Source organism: Canis aureus, chromosome 27, assembly GCF_053574225.1.
Source record: "Canis aureus isolate CA01 chromosome 27, VMU_Caureus_v.1.0, whole genome shotgun sequence".
Taxonomy (NCBI): domain Eukaryota; kingdom Metazoa; phylum Chordata; class Mammalia; order Carnivora; family Canidae; genus Canis; species Canis aureus.
The window spans coordinates 4,163,220-4,182,688 of NC_135637.1; the positions used below are offsets into that span (position 1 = coordinate 4,163,220).

At 50.4% G+C, this 19,469-nt stretch overlaps 1 protein-coding gene across 15 annotated transcripts in view; it reads right to left on the bottom strand.

The window, feature by feature from the left end:
• Positions 1-4,113: 4,113 nt before the first annotated feature.
• EP400 (E1A binding protein p400) overlaps positions 4,114-19,469 on the bottom strand; it is a 102,694-nt gene continuing 87,338 nt past the window's right edge. For 13 of the 15 annotated variants that reach the window (XM_077875172.1, XM_077875171.1, XM_077875185.1 and 10 more), the window contains 8 exons: positions 18,519-18,726; positions 18,218-18,387; positions 16,213-16,431; positions 14,171-14,366; positions 13,638-13,762; positions 11,492-11,638; positions 7,783-7,860; positions 4,114-7,010 (listed from right to left, as the gene is read on the bottom strand). In XM_077875172.1, coding sequence (XP_077731298.1) covers positions 6,738-7,010; positions 7,783-7,860; positions 11,492-11,638; positions 13,638-13,762; positions 14,171-14,366; positions 16,213-16,431; positions 18,218-18,387; positions 18,519-18,726 — 1,416 coding nt within the window. In that variant the 3' untranslated portion in view covers positions 4,114-6,737. The remainder of the gene's footprint in view (positions 7,011-7,782; positions 7,861-11,491; positions 11,639-13,637; positions 13,763-14,170; positions 14,367-16,212; positions 16,432-18,217; positions 18,388-18,518; positions 18,727-19,469) is intronic. The other 2 variants (XM_077875174.1, XM_077875180.1) reach the window with 2 other exon arrangements.

Consider the following 19,469-nt stretch of genomic DNA (forward strand, 5'->3'; position numbering starts at 1 on the left):
GTAAAGGGGACAAACACAGGGATATTCACAGGACAGGGGCTGCCCGTGGGCAACAGCAGCAGCAGGATGCCCTCACCCTTTTGATGGCAAAACCCTTGTGTCTTCTAGGAACATAAATTGCTATCACATTCTGGGAGATACCCGACTAAAATGAAAATTTTACGTACGTTTCCCCTTTGACTCAATAATTAGGTCAGTGTGAGGGGTGGTGGCCCAGGACAGACACAATGAAATGCTGTACGTCGGGGAATGAGTGGACAAACACAGCACACCCTTGCAGTGGACTGCTGTTCATCTATGTCCTGATCTGAATGGATGCTAGAGACAAACAAATAAACAAGACCGGGGTGCGAGGAGGGAGGAGGACAGAGCACAGAGAAGTAGTCTGATTTTTCCATATTGTTTGAATTCTTTCTATGAGGATGTGTTCTGTAATATTTAAAAGCTAACCTAAAGGTATGCCTCATTCTAAGGTACAAAAAAGGGAATCACTTTGGCAATCAAAGTTTTCCAGAGTGTCTTGAAGCTACAAGTAGTAAAAGCAGAAGCTAGAAGTGACTATTTTTTTAAAGATTTTATTTATTCACAAGAGACACACACTGAGAGAGGCAGAGACACAGGCAGAGAGAGAAGCAGGCTCCATGCAGGGAGCCTGATGTGGGACTTGATCCTGAGAGTCCAGGATCACGCCCTGGGCGGAAGGCAGGCGCTCAACTGCTGAGCTACCCAGGTGTCCCAAGAAATGACGATATTTGTGCGGCAGCAGGACGGAAGCACCCAGGGAGCCAGAGTGGACTGGCTGTCCGCCCCTGGAAGCCCCCACACCAGGTGCTGGCTGAGCGAGCACCGTCCACCTTCCCCACTACCCACACACAGTGGGGGCCACAGAAATCTTTAGGGGACTGGCCAGCACTTCAGCACATTTCATTCTCCCAGTTAGATGTGTGGCACCTCCTCAGGGCCATCCCTGAAAATCATGATCCAAACAAACCGGCAGCTTATCCATCTGTCTCATTAGCTTTGATTTTCTTGAAGGAAAAAGCCAAGTGTTGACGATTAAAAAAAAAAAAAAGTCTACGCCCAGTGATCAAATTGGTACGTGTGTACACATGGTGTGTATGCTTCAATAAATGCTCACTGAACAGAGATAAAAAAGTAAGGACTACCACCCAGCACAGGTCCTGCTGGACAGCATTCTGGAGGACAGCTACGCACCAGGCCCTCAGAGAAGATAAGGACTCTGCAACAGAGCCCAGAGCAAACAGCAGGAACAGTCGGGGGTGGGGAGACCAAGGCTGTGCTGGAGCAGAAGGGAATGCTGTGCTTGGAGTGGAGGTAGCTGCACCTGTGTTGGAACCTGACCTCATAAACGTTTCTGAGCAGGGGGAGCACGTGATCAACACACTATTTTGAGAACCAAAAACAAATATTTTGTGTACTTGGCAAACTGCTTAAATAATTAAAAGGGTACGCCCAACAGTAAACACCCCTTTATCCCTGAGCAACCCCTGCCCTGTCACTCTCCCCAGAGGCAGTGGACACACCACTTTCTAGGCTATTCTGTGCACATCCAAGCATACATGTAGCTCCATTCTGAGAGCATCCCACACAATTCTGCAAGTTTCTATTTACTGAAGCTTCCCATTCCAGATTATATAGCTCTACCTTGTTCTTAATAGCTATGCTCTAGTTCACTGCACATACATACCATAATGTATCCAATAAGAGGGGACCTTTGTAAGATTATTTTAGGGTATAAATATTTTAAGGCATATTTAGGGTATAAATGCAGGCCAAGGAGAGAGAAAGGATCGCAGGAGTTCTCCTCTTTTCTCCAAGGGCCACTAAAATCACAGCCCTTAATCTGGAGAATGGAGAGCACGCTGGCAGAGATTGACACCAGATTTAACCACCAGAGAGATTGGTTAACAGATCTAAGTGAGACCTCTAAAGCCAGTTGTAGTCAGTGGCCTGTGGGTGAGCCCTACAGGGCATGGTTTATGTGAAACTGAATTTGGATGCTCCTACATACTGGAGGTGGTGGCAAATGGACCCATGGGTTCAGAGGTGCTCCCCACTGCAGCCAGACAGCAGAATCACTTCAGTGGCCCCTGCCCCACCTCGAATGTATACACAGAAACACAGCCCTAGGGCTTGCTGAGGACTTGGGCTTGGCAAGGACATGATCAGATGGTCATGGTGATGGAAGGGTTTGGAGGACACACGATCTTCTCCACTGAGAATATATATATATATATTATGGGGCAGCCCGGGTGGCTCAGCGGTTTAGAGCTGCCTTCAGCCCATGTCCTGATCCTGGAGACCTGGGATGGAGTCCCACATCAGGCTCCCTGCATGGGGCCTGCTTCTCCCTCTGCCTGTCTCTGCCTCTCTGTATCTCATGAATAAATTAAAAATATATATATTCTTTTATCTTTTTTTTTTTTTAAATTTTTATTTATTCATGATAGGCACACAGTGAGAGAGAGAGAGGCAGAGACACAGGCAGAGGGAGAAGCAGGCTCCATGCACCGGGAGCCTGACGTGGGATTCGATCCCGGATCTCCAGGATCGCGCCCTGGGCCAAAGGCAGGCACCAAACCGCTGCGCCACCCAGGGATCCCTCTTTTATCTTTTTTTAAAAAAGATTTTATTTATTTGTGAGAGACACACACAGAGAGAGAGAGAGAGAGAGAGAGAGAGGCAGAGACACAGGTAGAGGGAGAAGAAGGCTCCATGCAGGGAGCCTGATGTGGGGCTTGATCCCAGGACTCTGGGATCCTGCCCTGAGCTGATCCCTCCATTGAGAATAATCACAAATCGGCAGCCTTGGTGGCTCAGCGGTTTAGTGCCATCTTCAGCCCTGGGTGTGATCCTGGAGACCCGGGATCGAGTCCCACATCGGGCTCCCTGCATGGAGCCTGCTTCTTCCTCTGCCTGTGTCTCTGCCTCTCTGTGTGTCTCTCATGAATAAGTAAATAAAATTAAAAAAAAAAAAAAGAATAATCACAACGAAATAATCCACTGAGTTAGGGGCTGAGAGCTTTCCAAATGCCACAAGCGCCTTGGGAGAGGGGTATACAGCAGGAAACCAGGGGCCTGAGGAATGAAGTCACTGGTCCCATCACATGGGAGGAAGATACTCGAGTACAGAGCAACACAGCCACAGAGCACGGGGATCCTAAGCACCCCGCAGGCACTTGGCAAAGTGTCATAAATGAGGTGCCCCATGATGTCCCCCGAGCCAGGTCCGCGGGTGCAGGTGATGCACAGAGGGGCCTGCACACTTGGCTCTGAGTTGGGGGAATGTGAAATGGAAGCCTGAGGCTACAGGCCCACATTTCTGCAGTGGCAGATATCAAAAATAACCACACATTTCTTGGGGTGCTTCTCAGCATTGTATGAAGTTGTGCATTTTTTAAATAAAAAAGGTATTTTTTGTAATCACCAACTTTTTTCTTTTAAGATTCTATTTGTGAGCAAGTGAGTGGGCAGGGTAGGAGCAGAAGGAAATGGAGAAATAATCTCCAGTAGATTCCACACTGAGCAGGGAGCCCGATGCAGGGCTTGATCCCAGTACCCAGAGATCATGACCTAAGCTGAAACCAAGGGTCAAAGGCTGAGCCAACTGAGCCACCCAGGGACCCCCAACAACTTTTTTTTTTAAACAAAAGTAAAAGTAATCTAAGAGCAAAAGAGGTGACAAAGAAAAGTAACACTTGCAGGCCACCTGCTTTGAGGAGTGTTGGGTAGAGAGCCTGTGAGGCTCCACCTGGCCCTCCACCATGTGGGGTGTCTGCAGGTGGCAGGTGACGGGAGAAAAGGGCAGCCACTGCTGTGGCATCCAAATGCACCAGGTTTTCCTCCACATGTATTTGGAGCATGAAGGCTGGGTGGGGAGGCGCAGTCTCAGCAGGGAGAGAGTGGCTTTCACTGAGAACCACCAAGCACGCTCCACTCCCATGGCACCAAGGGGGTGGGCCAGGAGAAGCAGGCATCTGCCTCCAACCCTGCGTGTGTTCCCTTTGTTTTTCCTTCACACAATTCAAATAAATGCAACTAGCATCTTATTTTAATTTGAATACTAGTGTTCTATGAAAGAGAAAACGAAAAAACATATAAAAAGGTCATTTTATTATACCTTTTGTTTGGCGGGTATCCGTGCCCTCTTTAAAAGCCTACTATTCAAGTACAAATGGGTATGTTTACAAAGTATGTACAGCTTCAGTCTTCTTCCTTTATGTTTAAACCCAACAATTGTCTGGCACAGAAAGTGGTGAAGATGCACACAGGTGAGCCCTGCGTCACACAGCCCCATGTTCCTACATGTGCAGGTTCAGCTTCTTGCTCTCCAGGGGTGCCCCCAAAACAGCCTCAGCTTAGAGCCAAGATCTGAGTAGAGAAGGACAGGTGCCAGTGCTCCACACAGCCAGGTGGAGTCAGACAGTGTTCTGGCGGCCATTGTGACTTCCAGACCTCCCACGCTGTCCTGGCAGGAACACCGGTTCTTGGGCGATGCAGGACTCTGCTGACAGGACCAATGAGGAGGTATGCACAACCTCCAGGCTTGTGCTCATCTCTGAAACGTGGACAGTGTACTGTTGACAACAGAAGACTGAGAAAACCACACCCAGGGAGGAGGAGGTTTCCTGGAGCACCTACCAGAGCCTGCAGGAAGGACACAAGTCACACAACTGCTCCGTGTTCTGCATGAGGAAGCCAATGAAGGACACACCCTGGGACACGAGGGGCTCTCACTGTCTTACTCCCCATGCCACACACGCTGCCACCCCAGATAAGTTCTGACAGATGCTCTGCACTCCGTCCTGGGGTTCCAGACAAAGGGAAGGCTCCATCTAGCAGCTCCGTGCAGGGTGCTCTAAAGCAGGTGCAGCCAGCATCTCTTCCTCCTCAGAGCAAGCTGCCAGTGCCCCAACAAGGACGAAGGGCAGAAGAACAGGGTGCACAAATCCCAAGAAGCTGAAACAAGATCATCCTTCCACATTGCAGCTCCGCAGGTTTGGGGGTAAAAGAGAGCAGGAGTCCCCTGAGTGCGCACATAGCCTTCCTGTGCACTCTGTCCTCGGGACAGCACTGGCCATGCCAGAACCAACCAGTGTTGGTGTGGGAACAGGTCACGGTACTGTTTCGACATATTCGAGTTAACTAAAATGTTAAGTCCCTTCCATCTTCTCAACATTTGATTTTTACTTGTTTCCAAATTTCTCACCCAGAGCTCAATAATGAGCTGCCTAGCTGCTTCAGTAAATGCCATGATATTACTGCTGATGAAAATCGATGGGAAACCAAAACTACAGTCCAGGTTCCTTCGTGGCACTTAAAGTGGTACATGGGAGAGGACAGATAAAATTAATAGCTAAAATTCACTCTCAGAATGCCCACACAGACCCAACACAAGCTGATCTTCTGGACCAAGTAATATCAGAGGGACAGAGACAGAACAGAGGGGGTCATTGGACATGCACGTCTGCCTGGGTGTGAGCATCCAGGTAAGCAGACATCATCTGCCCATCACGCCCACTGCAAACACTTCTAGATTAGCCTGCCATAGTGAAAAAATAAAACAGGCAAACATGGGACCTCCTCTTTGCCCCTCAACTGCACCACCCTCTCACTCCCAAATACTGCACAGGTTCCCCACTTTACACAGAACCATGAGGGAACACATCTGCTCACATATAAGACACAGGCATCACAAGAAACAGAAATCTGGCATTACCAGTCTATGCTGAAGAGCTCACTATGCCCATTTCTGTAGGTGATACTTGCAGGTTCATAAATACTCTGTACATGGAGGTTTCTCTCCCATCAGCAGATCATGCCTGGGATGGGCAGGACAGCGAGGGGGCGGTGACAGGCATCCTACTCTCACCGGCACCGCGCCCCTCACACAGCAGTTGGGGCCCCAAACCCGCCTGAGACAGGAGCTCCACAAGGTTCTCTGGAGTGGCTTCAGTGCACTACATTCAAACACAAGCTTCATCCAAAAGCTGGGAGAATATCCCGGATATGCGGGGGTAGACAGCAGTCATACTGTGCGGAGGGCCTGGGGGCAGCCACACTGGCTGCTCTTTGGAATGACAATTCAATCGGGGACGGTAAGCCTTCACCACGGCCGGAAGCAGGTCATGAATGTGCCTGGATGGGTGTCACTACTAAATACCTCCTTCAGACGTCTGCTCAAACAAGTCCCACTTTAGGAGGGAAAGAAGAAATCACATTGGCTTCCTCAGATATTCTCTCCTCCCCAAGGACCAGAACACGTTTTCAGTGAGGGATACGGAACTGGGCAGAGGTGGATGCTGCCAAAGACCACATCTGAGCTTCAGGAAGTCCATTTTATGACTCACTGCACACTCCCATGTGGTGATATGTGGAACACTGCACACTAACCTTAGGAGATATTCTACATGCCTTTCAGGACCCTGCACTACTGCTCTGGGGGAGAGGTGAGGAGCTTCAACGGCCAACATCACTTCCTCCATTGGTCACCTAATACAGAAAAGGGGGTGCTTAACGCAGGTCACCCCCCCAACCCCCGTGGTGTAGGAAGCAAGATAATAAAACAATGACACTACTTTGTTTCCATTATAACTTCCCAGGTGAACACCTCAAATGACACTGTCCCACGGTTCAACAATAAATAAAATCTACCCACTTTTGGCTAGGTGGTAGAGTGCACGGTGGCCCATCCCGAGGCCAACCTGCTGCTGTACCTAGGGGCACGGAGGTTTGGTGGGTGTCTTCAAGCGGACGGCAGGGACTCTCATTTGTAGCTTGGGCTGCTGGCTGGGGCTGTCGGAACTGGCCGGCACCTGGGCGGGGTTGGGGACTCCAGGGCTCTGCAGCTGGCCCGCTGCGGTTGGCACAACTTGCTGTTGCATGAGCTTTTGCTGCACCACCTGTGCTGTCGCCGTCACTGTGGGGATCATCTGCACCTGTTGCCCGGCTGCTGTTGCCTGAGTGAGGGTCACCGTTTGCGGGGAAGCCTGAGCCAGAATGGTTAGAAAACACAGATCTAGTGACACAGTCAATTAAATGTTATTTGAAAGATAGGGAGGGGGGTTTTAGAAACCTCCTCAGCACAAATGCTTTTGTGAAACGTGAGAACTATGGTGATGTATCAAAGTATGACCTCTGGTTTCTGACCACACAGGAACAGGAAAAAGCCACTGAACGCAACCACCGTTGGCACAGGCTGACAGCTGGCGCCCGGTGGTGGCATTCAGATTTTAGTGCTGTTTAGTTCCTTGAAATCTACATACCACTGTGATTTTGAAGTATTTTGTTAAAGAACTGCTTGACAAGGCCACATTTTGCAGCAGCAAATAAAAAGGTGGAAGCCTGACGGTTTGGTGACAATGGTCACTGCTGTCCTCAGTAGTACTTATACTTCTAGGACCAAGGTCACTGTAAGCAGATTCTGTTTCCTGTGTTTCCATAAACTAAGCTATGGGGGTTTCAGCTTGTAGGATGCACTTGCAATTGCTGGCTGAAGGGAGGATCCTACAAATGGGCTCCTTTTATACGTTCGACACTGAGTCTGAATATGGGTGTTCAGTTTGTGTCTTGCTAGATTAAGGATCAGATGTTGTCCCCAGAATTAATCTTTGCTGAATTAAGACAATCAACAGTGATTTTCTGAGAGTTAATATTCTACTTTCCAGAATGAAAACCAAGAACTCTCCTAGCAGGAAACATGAAGTTTTACTCAAAGTCCATGGGAGACTCCCCAGAGGAGTGGGCGTCTGCAGGTCCTACCTGCTGGGAAGCAGAGGCCACCTGCTGGATGCTGGCCACAGGTGTCTGCTGTTGGACGACTTGAGGGAGTTTTGCAACCTTGACAAATCAAAACAAAAAAGCCAAATGTAGAATTCAAGAGAATGTGTACACACAGAGACCTTTTACTCTTTTCTTTCCTTCTCAGTTCTTAATGCAAAAGTAAAAAGAACACAGGGGCCAGATGACACCAAAGAGCAATTCTCGGTTTGCTCACCTGCAGCCAGTTATCATGGCTCATGCAGAGTAATGCCTGTCTCCTTCATCTGTGTGTAACCAACAGCTTATCTTGGGCTCATACTTCAGTCATGGTTTTTCTTTTACTAACAACTGTTCCAAGTTTATATAAGACAATTAAACTGAAGACAGAATAAAATATTTTGGCATTTCATCAGCGCTAATGAGAGTCCCTTCGCCAAGTCCGGGCACTGTTCTAGGAGGATGCCTACACCATGAAGTGATCTGGACTAGCTGGGGTCCATTTCAAACATGTCTCAACGTTCAACATTTTAAACTAGAACTAGTTATTGTATCATCTTTCTATATTTTCCTTGTTACTGAGATCTTCATTCATAAGAGAGACAGAGACACAGGCAGAGGGAGAAGCAGGCTCCATGCAGGGAGCCCAACATGGGACTCGATCTCGGGTCTCCAGGATCACACCCAGGGCTGAAGGTGGCGCTAAACCGCTGAGCCACCCGGGCTGCCCAAGATCTTCGTTCCTGATAAAACTTTCCACCCTGTGCTGCCTTCTGCAAACACATCATCCCATACATATGTGGCTGTCTCGATGCAGTGCGACAATTCAGGCAACTGGTGTCTACCCAGGGTGTAGGTTCAGAGCAAAACAGGCTCCCAAGTAGCAGCTGCTGGGGGCCAGGACACCTCCCACCTGGGTCTCTAACTCACAGAGCAGGGACGAAAATAAGTCTTACCAAAATAATTCTGGAGAAAATGTGAAATTACAAGATGTACTTTTAAATGAAAGGGCTCCAAGTAAATGTTAGTACTCACTATAAAATCTGAAATCATCGGAAGGCACTTACTAGCTCACTGTAACTAAAATAAAAATTGATAAAAATTGTAAACAGAATTTGCTAAGAGAAAAAGAGCCCCTGCCTGAGTGCTCTGAGCACTGGCGGGAAACAAAGACTCGGTGAGCGAGATCAGGGACCCACCTGCACACGGCAGGATAAGCACAGACACCTGTGGGTGAAACTAAGACGTCTCAACTCCCAACCGAAGCAGAGGTGGGAGCCCAGAGCTGGGAACTGAGGCGCTACAGCAGCTTTCACCCTGAGAGCACATGACTCTCTAGGTCATGCAGGGTGCGCCAGACAAGAGGCCAAGTTCAAACCCACTGTCAGCGATGAGCTATAGCTGTGGTTCTATCACCTGGGGGAATCTGTGAGGATGTCAACTTCCTGAGGCTCTGGTGCTGCTGGGGGAGGGGACATGGCTTCAGAACTGAACTGACACTACCCGAGAGACACCAGCCCTCCTGCCACAACTGACTGGCCCTGATAGTGCCCATGGGCGCCCAGCAGAAGCAGGAATCAGCCTTCAACCCAGACCTCGAAGCAATCCCACAGCAGGCTTCAAGGAGAACTGGCTTCCAAGAAAATAACCACTATAAATACAAACAGTTCCTGAGGCAACAATAGCAAGGACATAAAACCTTTAATTTAAATGTAGCCAATAATAAGGAATCTAACATAAAAATAACACAAATAGAAAAAATGAGAAACAAACGCAAAATGAGAGCGGAGAGATTCTAACGTATGTCTGTTAGTGAATGACACAGAAGGACATGGAAGAGACTGTGTAGCCATCAGCCACAGGGGTGAGCCTGGAGTCATCAGCACAGAGACTGATGACAGCCTTGAGACTGGGGAAGACACAAAGGAACAAACACTCCCAGCAAACAAGGTGAAGAAGGGAATCTTCTTACTCTACTGAAGGCTGATTCTAAACATTGGACCCTGCACAGTGACCAGAGTGACAGTGATACAGATAAGTGCTGTGCGTGCCACTCCACCAGGGGCCTGCAGGCCTTGCCAGTGTGGTAAAGCAGGAAGAAAGGGGCAAGGGAAGAGGAAGATGCCAGCCACCACTCGGCACAGGCCACCTGTCCAGGTACCAAGGATGCACTGGGGGCCACAGACCACTGTCAAAGGAACAGGGCTGATCAAGGCAGCCAGATTCAAAAGCCAAGGTGCAAAGAGAAAGGCGCAGACGTCAAACAGAAACTCAGAAACACACTATGACAGAAGTGTCAGGAAACACTAAGTACTGAGGAACCAAACCAGTACAAGGGCTAAGACCTTCCTGGAAAAAAATTTAAAAAACCTGGGCAGAGGGCACTGAAGGAGCCAAACAACAAAGGATGCATGGCACTGATGAGTCTGCACTCAAACTGCAAAGACACAGCCTCCCCCAGATACCCTGAGGGGGTGCAAACTCCAGCTACGTGCCGCCCAAGCCTAGTAGTCCTAGCAGTCCTGGTAGGAATCCCAACAGTTCCGTTCATGGTGAGAGCTTAACAAGCTGACTGGAAACTAACAGGAAGTGCAGAGAGCCATGGACAGCAGGATGTTCCTGACAATCCGAGGCGGGCATGCCCCAGGGGCCAAGTCTCACTATATGGCCAATGGGATGGACATGCAGACACCACGGTGCTAAAGAAAGCGCCATGCACAACTACGCACGATTTATGCTAGTGTCGTGCTATGGATCAGAAGAAAGGAGCGTGGAAAACAACAGGGTATTCTAATGGGAAAAAGAAATTGAATTCTCAGTTTTATATTGTCTGGAAAAGCCCATTCCAAGAATGTCAGAAACCTAAGTGTAAAAGAAATTACAAAGTTTTTAGAAGATGAGAACATCAAGACCTCTGGAAGGATTTTTATGCAAGACACAAAAACACTAATCAGAAACAGACTGACAAATTCCGATATTTTAAAACTACTAACTTCTGTTCGTGCACAGACACCACACAGTTCAGTGCGAAGAAGACAGGCCATGAGTGAGGAGAAGCCTGTGAACAGGACTGAGACCTTAAGGCTAACACCCAGAATGGGAACAACGCTGTGACACTCAACAGGCGCTTCACAGAAGAGGAACCCCAACTGACAGCAGAGTCATGCACAGCAGGACTGCAGGAGTCGCCAGGACACACTGGTGTTGGGTGAGGCTGGGTGGAGGCTGGCAGGGCTGGCGCCACTGCAGAAGCCCAACAGACGTGCACACACTCACAGCACCGCACACACGCATGAAGGAGTCACACTGCTGCCGAGAGGTGGGTCCTGTCCCACAGCATGCGTCTCTGCTGCTCCCTGTACCTTCTCTAAGTATCCCCAGGCCAGGAGCAAAGCCAGGAGCAGCCTACGCAGCCATCAGCAGCACAGCAATGGACTGTGTTGACTCACTAACTCCAGGAAGACATCGAGACATGGAGGACACCCCTCAGAGACAGACCTTGGCACGGCCCCCCAGCCACACTGCTGCAATCCAGAGGTAGCAAAGCCAGCGAGGAATGTCAGGGGGCCAGCCATCTTTGAGGAGCTCCATTAATGGGGTGCTGGTTTCACAGGAGTCTGCCCGTCCTTATTCTCTGTAGCCCATATGCTAATTACTCACTTTCCCAGGCACCTCCTGTTCTGTGACCCACCTTATGCTCAGGTGTGCTTACCTGGATCTGCGTCTGCACCTGCTGGGTCCCAGCCAATTTCTGGGCCTGGGAGATGGGTGTGGTAAGGAACTGGGTTTTAAGGGCTGGCTGGGTGGCATAGGTGACCTTCTGTGGTTGGCCTTGAGCAGCAATCTGCTGTGCGGTGATCTGAAGGAAGAAAAATTGCTCCAGGTTACAGCCAGGTGAGGCTGTGACCCCTTCTCAGAACAGGGCCTCCCGGTGGGCCCCCATGGCCCTCATGGCCACAGCATGACCACCTCCCACCCCCAACACTGCCGGCCTTTCACCCATTCCTGAAGCTGCCCCACCAGTGTGCCTGGCCTCCTCTGTTGGGAAGCTCCCTCAGAGACCAGGCTGGAGTTTGTCTCTACATCCTCTGCACATGTGGTGAGGTGTCTGCTCATCAGAGTGAACTTGACCAGAATACAAAAACCATGCACATACACTTTCCTGAATCTAATTTTAAGATCTGGGCGTACTTTAAAATACTTAACAAAAGGGATAACAAACCTCTACACACAAACTTTGCATGTTTAACCTAATTTCTAGTTTTCTTTGCTAGAAGAATGCAAATCCTATTCAGAAGGCCATGCATACACAGTCTGTGTGGTTTGTGAAGCCACCGCTACACACAAAGATTTTCCTAATGTCTCAGAAGTTTTCTTTCAAATCCTGTGAACATCAGACCAATGCTATAGCTAAAGGTCTTCCATTTCTCTCCTGGCAGGAAGCTAAGCTTTCTCAATTACCCAGGCCCCACTGCTGGCACCCTTGCCCTCCTGTCATAATGCCTCCAGCATGGCCAGATCTGTGAGCTGTCCTGCATCCCTAAAAGCCCCAAAGCCCAAGGATGTGGTGTGTCCCTCCTGGAACTGTCTGCCATCAGGGAGAAAGTGGCTCCCAGAGACGAGGGTACTGACCACTCTCTTCCATCAGAGGAGACATACCTTTCTTCCTGGCTGTGGCTCTCTCCGGAAGAGAGGAGGAAAGTATCTGAAGGGTACACATCTGGCATGGTGGGCTGCTGCCAGGACAGCGCTTCTTTGGGCCCCATCCTACGCTGCTCTACCATGTCCCAAGTGGTTCTGCCCTTCTTGCCTCACCACCTTCCTTGCTCACGCTGCCATGCCCTCCTAGTGCTCATCGACTCACCCAAGGCTGCCGAGGACTGCTCAACTTTTGACTGTTCCTCTGTCCCCACAACGCAGTGTTGTCAGGGACCGGCAGTATCTCAGCCCCCACCAGATCTGAGCTCAGCTCCTGCAAGCAGGAGCAGCGACACTCAGGGAAGAGCTGTCCGACTCTTGTGGGACACTGTACCGTGCCCCACATGCGATGATCAGCTCTGCGACTCTGAGCCTCAGTTTCCTTAAAGTAACATGCAGCCATGCTCTGAAAACTGGCAGCAGATGCCCTCAGAGCTCCCAGCACACACAGGGAGTGATAGCTGCTCCACCCTCAGCCTGTGTGTCCAGCTCCAGTTCACAAACAGCAGGTACAACACTCAGTGCAAGCACCAAACATCATCATCTGCATGCTGGGCTGTATACTACCAGGAAGTACACAAAGCAGAAGTTCTGGATGACAGGGCACCTCACACTCTGCTCCTGTATGTCAGTACAGCATCCGCACAGGGCACAACCTGAACACACGGGCCTACAGGAGGCTCAGCCTGGACACCTGCAACAGCTCAGAGCTAATGCTCAAATGTCAGAGTCAGCGGGACACTGACAGGACTTCACATCAGGCCCCTCTCCCCTTGCTTCCCCTCTCTGCCCTGCACGTACAAACAGGTAAGAATGTTAGTCCCCACCCAGCTCCTGGCCAGGTTCTATCTGTGTGTGCACATCTAGAGCCCAGGCAGTCACACGCGGCGAGCTACACCTGCACCCCTGGACCCCTCTGGCCCTTCCCAGCCATGCAATTCCACAGCTGGCTTCACAGCTCCCCCATGAGCTCCTGTGACCACCTTCTCCCTGCAGGGCCTTTTAGCAGCTCCCACCCCAAGAGCTCTGTAAGCCAAGTACACAAGCACAGGGTCGTGTGTGGCTCCCGTGCAGCACTCTCTTGTCCATGCGCCCAGCAGGAGGGCCTGGCTCGGCCTGAAGACAGTACAACGGGAGAACCACATGTAGACAGCCGGTACCTTCTGCTGGACTGCTGCAGGGCCCGGAGCGGCCTGCGGCTGGATGGCTTTCTGCTGCTGCACAGCTTGTTGCTTGAGCTTCAGCAGCTGCTGGACATGTACAGGCTGAGCCACGACGGTCTGTCCTGTGAATAGTGAGCCCATCTTTAGTCACAGAGCTCAGTGGGAACAAGGGTCTCAAACCTCCCTGAAGCTCCCTCAACCTCCCTGAAGCTCCCTCCACCTCCCAGACCCACTGAGTTGTTCCCATGGACTACTTTCTGGAACTACGTGAACACAAAACAGCCGTTTTGCAGGTATACTTAAAATGTCTGTGAGCCCATTAGGACGTTCAAACAAACGTGTTTGTTCCAAATGTCAACAGATTAGATCAAGGGCTGAAACTTGTACTAGCCAGAGGGTGCCCTGACATAACTGAAAGGGGCATCTGGCACAAAAGCCAGCAGGGTGGGCATCTGGCACAGCCAGCCAGCCTTGCTCAAGGCTCTCAGTGGGGCAAGTGGGGGAGGGAAGGAGCTGCACATGATAGGCACCTGCGGCTTTCTGTGGCTGCCCAATGGCCACGCTGATCCCAGCAACGTTCATGGGCAGGGTCGTCACACCTGGCGAGGAGACCACGGCCGCAGGCACGGACACCACTGGAGGCTTCGCAAGCGCCACCTGAGCGGGCTGGGGCGCCTGAGCCTGCATCTGCCCTTGCGCCTGCAGCTGCGAAGGGGGAACCCGGGTCTAAACAGTGAAAATAATGGGAGAGTCCAGAGATATTTGGGATACTATGTGTCTTTGCAAACATTTCCCCACAAGAGGTCAAACAGTGAGAAATTTACAGATTCACAAAGGTGAGAAGTGGCTGTCAACTGAAGGGGCACATTTCATTGAGGGCTGCTCTATGCCTAACCCACCACTGGTGAATGCAGGGAAGAGGGCTTAGCAAGACCCACATCTGCTTGTTCACACTGAGGCTCAGACCCTGCTATGTGGCACTGGTCTCCACTGTTCCTCCTTCTGGCTCTTGGACCTCAGAGAGGCCCTATCGATAGCCACATGTCCTACAGACACCCACTCCTCTGGCTACACCTGAAGGTCAGCCTACCGTCCCACCCTCAATCACTGCTAGTGACCACTGCCTGCCGGCACTGCTTTTTGCTACTCAGTCTCCACAATGCCACCAAACACTCGTTTCCTGAAGTTATGCTTCAGAAAGGAAAACAGACCTGTCTTACCTGTATAAGCAAGCACTCAGACTACCTGAGACAACATAGAGAAGTAAAAGAACCCCTAGCCCTAAAACTACCCGCACATGAATGTGAAAACCAGTATTTAGCCCATCAGATGCTGTTCTTACCTGTGTCGCTTGCTATGGTGGGACTCACAAATATCCTGTAGTCTGTTTCTCTGCCTTTTACAACAATCCTTCTCCAAAGTTGCATGCTACCCCAATGTGTGGATGCTCACCACTATTCAGACAACTCTAGCTAATGGGGACCTGTCTCCTCTAACATGACTGAAACAGCAGGACTGCGCGTCCATCTCATTGGATTCGTTCTCTACTTCATGTGAGAATGGAAACAGGACCGCTAGGTAAAGCAGTGAGTGCACTTTGTAGCTCACTGACTAGAAGCCCTCCCAGAGGAGAAGCCAATCTCACATGAGGAGCATGCCTTCCCCATGCCTTGGTTGGCACACAGGGTCAACACCCTTCTCCTTTGAATTTGCATTTCTCGTGAGCACAGATGAAACCAAACTTGCTTTCCCAGTTCCTGTCCGCTTCTACCCTGCTTCTTACAGACATGAAGTGGGGGTGAGGCACACATGAAGCCAAGCCTGAGCACCCTGTGCAAGCTGTAGGGAACTAGCTATCGGATTCGGGCAAGTTACTTACTTGACTGCCTCAGTTTCTGTACCTGCTACACACTGGAGTTTATGTGAACATGCCCATGCTGGCTTTAGCGGCAGTCTGTGAGCACTGACCACATGAGAAATACAGAGCCTAGGGAAGTGCCTGGCCTGGAGCAGGGGCCCTGGCATCGGCCATCCCTAGTGCTAGGACAGGGGCTCCCCCAGCAGGGCAGTGTCTGGCCCACAGGACATTTGACTTATACTTGTTGAGTTTAACTGATCTTCCCAGACACTATTTTCACCATGACATTCTGCTCTTGTTCACAAACCTCGAGTCTCTGCCTACAGAACAGTGATACCAGAGCCTGGTGTTCAGGCCTCGCCCACCTCCCTACACAGGTCCCATTCACCATAACCTATGCTCCAACTGCATAGGCCTCACCCCCATAGAAACCTCGCCCTTGTGCACAGCCCAGCCCGCCCCCACCTCCTCCAGCTACCCAGCCCATGAGCTCTGTGATGCTCACGTCCTGGGAAGCAGGATGACATAAGTGCCCCCACGTGTCGTGTTTCATCCTCTCTGAGGACAACTTAAGCTCTTGGGGGAAAGCGCACATCTTCTACTTTCCTTGTAGGTCTGCCAGAACACCTAACACGGTCCTCAGCAAGCAGTAACATTCAATTAAATGTTAAAAGACATAGCTTTGGAAAAACAAATGTATCAACCGGAACTTACGAGCCGGGCCACCTGGAGGTTGGCCACGGTGGTGCCCGTGAGCAGGGCTCCGGGCCGCGGGGCCGTGACCGTGGCCAGCTGGGGGCTCTGCTGCGGCGTGGGTGGCGGGGCCTGCACTTGCACTTGTGTAGCGGGCTGTGGGGGCCCTGGCGGGGCCTGCGGTGGGGGGGCCTGCTGGGGCAGCTGCAGTTTCTGCTTCTGCATTTTGATCAGATGTTCCTAAAACCCAGATAAAGTAGCTTTTCATCAATATTAACTGCATTCCATTTCTTATAAATCTTGGTTTTAAGTTACTATTGTACTATCCATTAAATACCAAGGTAGACAGCTGCTAACACACAACATGCAAACCATCCTCCAGAAGCTTTCTGACATTTTCAAATGTTCCTTTATTAAAAACTAGCATATCACTGATGATAACCAGAAATGGTGATTCTGACAGGTCAGTAAATTCATAGCAAAATTTCTCAGTTTTTCTCACTTACAAACAAGTTGATTTAAGTCTGTAGTACTATAAAATTTTAGAAAGTCTTAAAATCATGGTCCTTCCTGAATTTTTGAAATTTATTATAAGATGTGTATCAGTTCTCAACTTTTTATTCTATTCGTTTCCAAATGAATACTTAGTTGATAAATAAATCTCATGTCTTGAGACACCTGGGTGGCTCAGTGGTTGAGCATCTGCCTTCAGCTCGGGGTGTGATCCCGGAGTCCTGGGATCGAGTCCCGCATCGGGCTCCCTGCATGGAGCCTGCGTCTTCCTCTGCCTGTCTCTTCCTCTCTCTCTGTGCCTCTCATGAATTTAAAAAAAAAAAAAAAAAAAAAATCTGTCTTTAAAAGAAGTGAAAACATAAAGATGTCAAAATAGCTCAAAAATATTTCAAGGAATCAATTTTCTTTTTAGAAAACTACTGGGTAGTTCATGACTACCAGATCTCTCTCGACATGCTGAAAACAGTAAGGACTCTGAAATTGAGGAGAGGGCAGAGTGGAGAATCCAGGCACAGGCAAACAAGCGGCTAAGTGGGGCTCTGGCAGCTGAAGGAGGGCATGCAAGGGCACGAGCCAGCTCTCATATCCTGGGGAGAAGCAGGAAGGGGAGGACAGGCCATACATGTGTGTGTGTGGGGGGGGGGGCGGGGGGAGGTGCTGGGCCAGTAACTTTAAAATTCAGCGCTGTCTCCCAGACTTCCACAGTGACAGGCATGTTCTAGATCTGGCCTGTACAATATGCTAGCCACAGCCACACATGGCCACTGCACCCTTGAAATGTGGCTGGTGCAACGGAGGAGGTGAATGGTTTACTTGGTTGCATTTCCTTCCTCTGGCGCATATCCCAGGGCCTCACTAGTCAAGTCTCAGCTCAGGGCCTACATGCCCTCACAGCCCTCCAGCACGCCCCCTTGTCCCCTCTGTAATGGAGAAGGAGCAGGCCCAAGGTCAGGTACTTACTGTGGCAGGCCCGGCAACTAGATGGAGCTCTACAATACTATCTCATGTCTACATATGTTTGTCCACTCACTTTCCATACCAAGCAAGAATACTTCTCCATGTTGGCAGGAATACAGTATTTCCTTTCAAAATGAATTCATTTACATACATAGCTGCACAGGTTGTGCAGAGGGTGGCAACAATCAGGACTGTCTGTACTCAGCACTGCAAATGAACTACACATGAAGAAACCAAGTATGCAACACTTCATCTCTGAGACTGTCATTTCCCACCAGCATGTTCTCCAGCTGGGAATGGAACCAGGCTGCCTTCTACTTCTCGGGAGCCTGAACTGCTGCCCAGAGCACCAGACAGCAAGCAGAAAGACAAGTCTCCAGAGCGCGGTCAATAGGCCACGTGACCATGAAGTGGCACTGCGTGGAAAGCCATTTTTAGGGACAATACAAGCACACTTCCCACAAAGACAACAGCAGACCTGTGCAAAATATACTTCCAACTAGGTGACACATGAGGCCTCGGGCAGTGAGTGTGTGGTTTCCTACAAGATACTCACCGGGGTCAACTTGCCGACAGCTTTGATCTGTGCCGGTGACGGGGCCTGGCCCTGAATCTGCGGGACCTGCACCTGAGAGGGCGGTGGCGGTGGGGGCTGCTGCTGCTGCTGCCGGAGAAGCTGGAAGTGTGCAGGTGTGATGGCCTTCCCAGGCAGCTGCACTCCTGTGGCTGGGAGAGGGTGCTATGTTACTCGGCGCACGCACATGGCCTGCCCCTTCTCCCACAACAGATGCATGCTCGTGTCCTCACCAGTTCAAACATTAAGACGGGTCACACAGGAAAATCCCACCTGCCCTTACCTTGCGACACCTGAGTCACCAAAGACCGGGTCGGAGTCTGTACTGGAGTCAGGCTGGTAGTGACCACAGCTGAGGCTGTCACAGAAGTAACTGCTCGAACACCCTGGGTTGGTGCCAGCGACACAAGGTCGGATGTGGCTGTGGCCGGGGAGCCAACCGCTCGAGGCTGGGTGTGGACTACCTGGGCAGGAGCAGAGCCTCCAGAGGTCTGCAAGAAGCAACAGGGAAGCCGTCAGGTCACTCCACGCTATCCTTCAAGGCTTCCATGTATACTAGAGAACACAAGAGGACACCCATCTCTAAACCTGAGGAAAAGGAAGCACTCTCCAGAGCTCAGTGCTTTCACAAACTGAATGATGGAGTACGCTGCACCTGTGCCTTGAGCTTCAAAGTGCGTCAGTCACCACAGAAAAACCGTTTCAGATGGCAACATTCCTATTCCCATTCTAAAAGGCTGCCCTGTCCCTCTGTTGTCACTTGAAAGAGTCTGGTCCCCAGGAACATTGTGAGGTTCTGACTATCCTCCAGATGCCTGTGCTCACTTCCCCAAACACACAGTGTAAGGTCTTGCTCTCCACCACTGCCCCTTTCCCACTGCCCTTTCTCCCACTTAAGGCTTCTTTTGAGCAGCCCTGCTGCCTCCTGTGCCCCACACTGATCCTTGGAGCCACAGCCACACCAGTCCCACCACAAACTGGACAGACCCCACTGATTCCACCTCTGAGACTGCCCATGAACATGGCACTTAAAACAAACAAACAAACAAACATGGCACTTGCCTCTGCTGGCCCCTCAGTTTGGGCGGTCAGGACATTCTTCCAGACCGTGCAGCTCACTCCTAGCCCTTCCACATGTCCCTACTCCTGTGTTTAGCTAACTCCAATATCACAATCTGTGTTTCCTATTCAACCCACCTGGCTCCATGTGTCTTCAATCTCCTTTCCTGCCTTC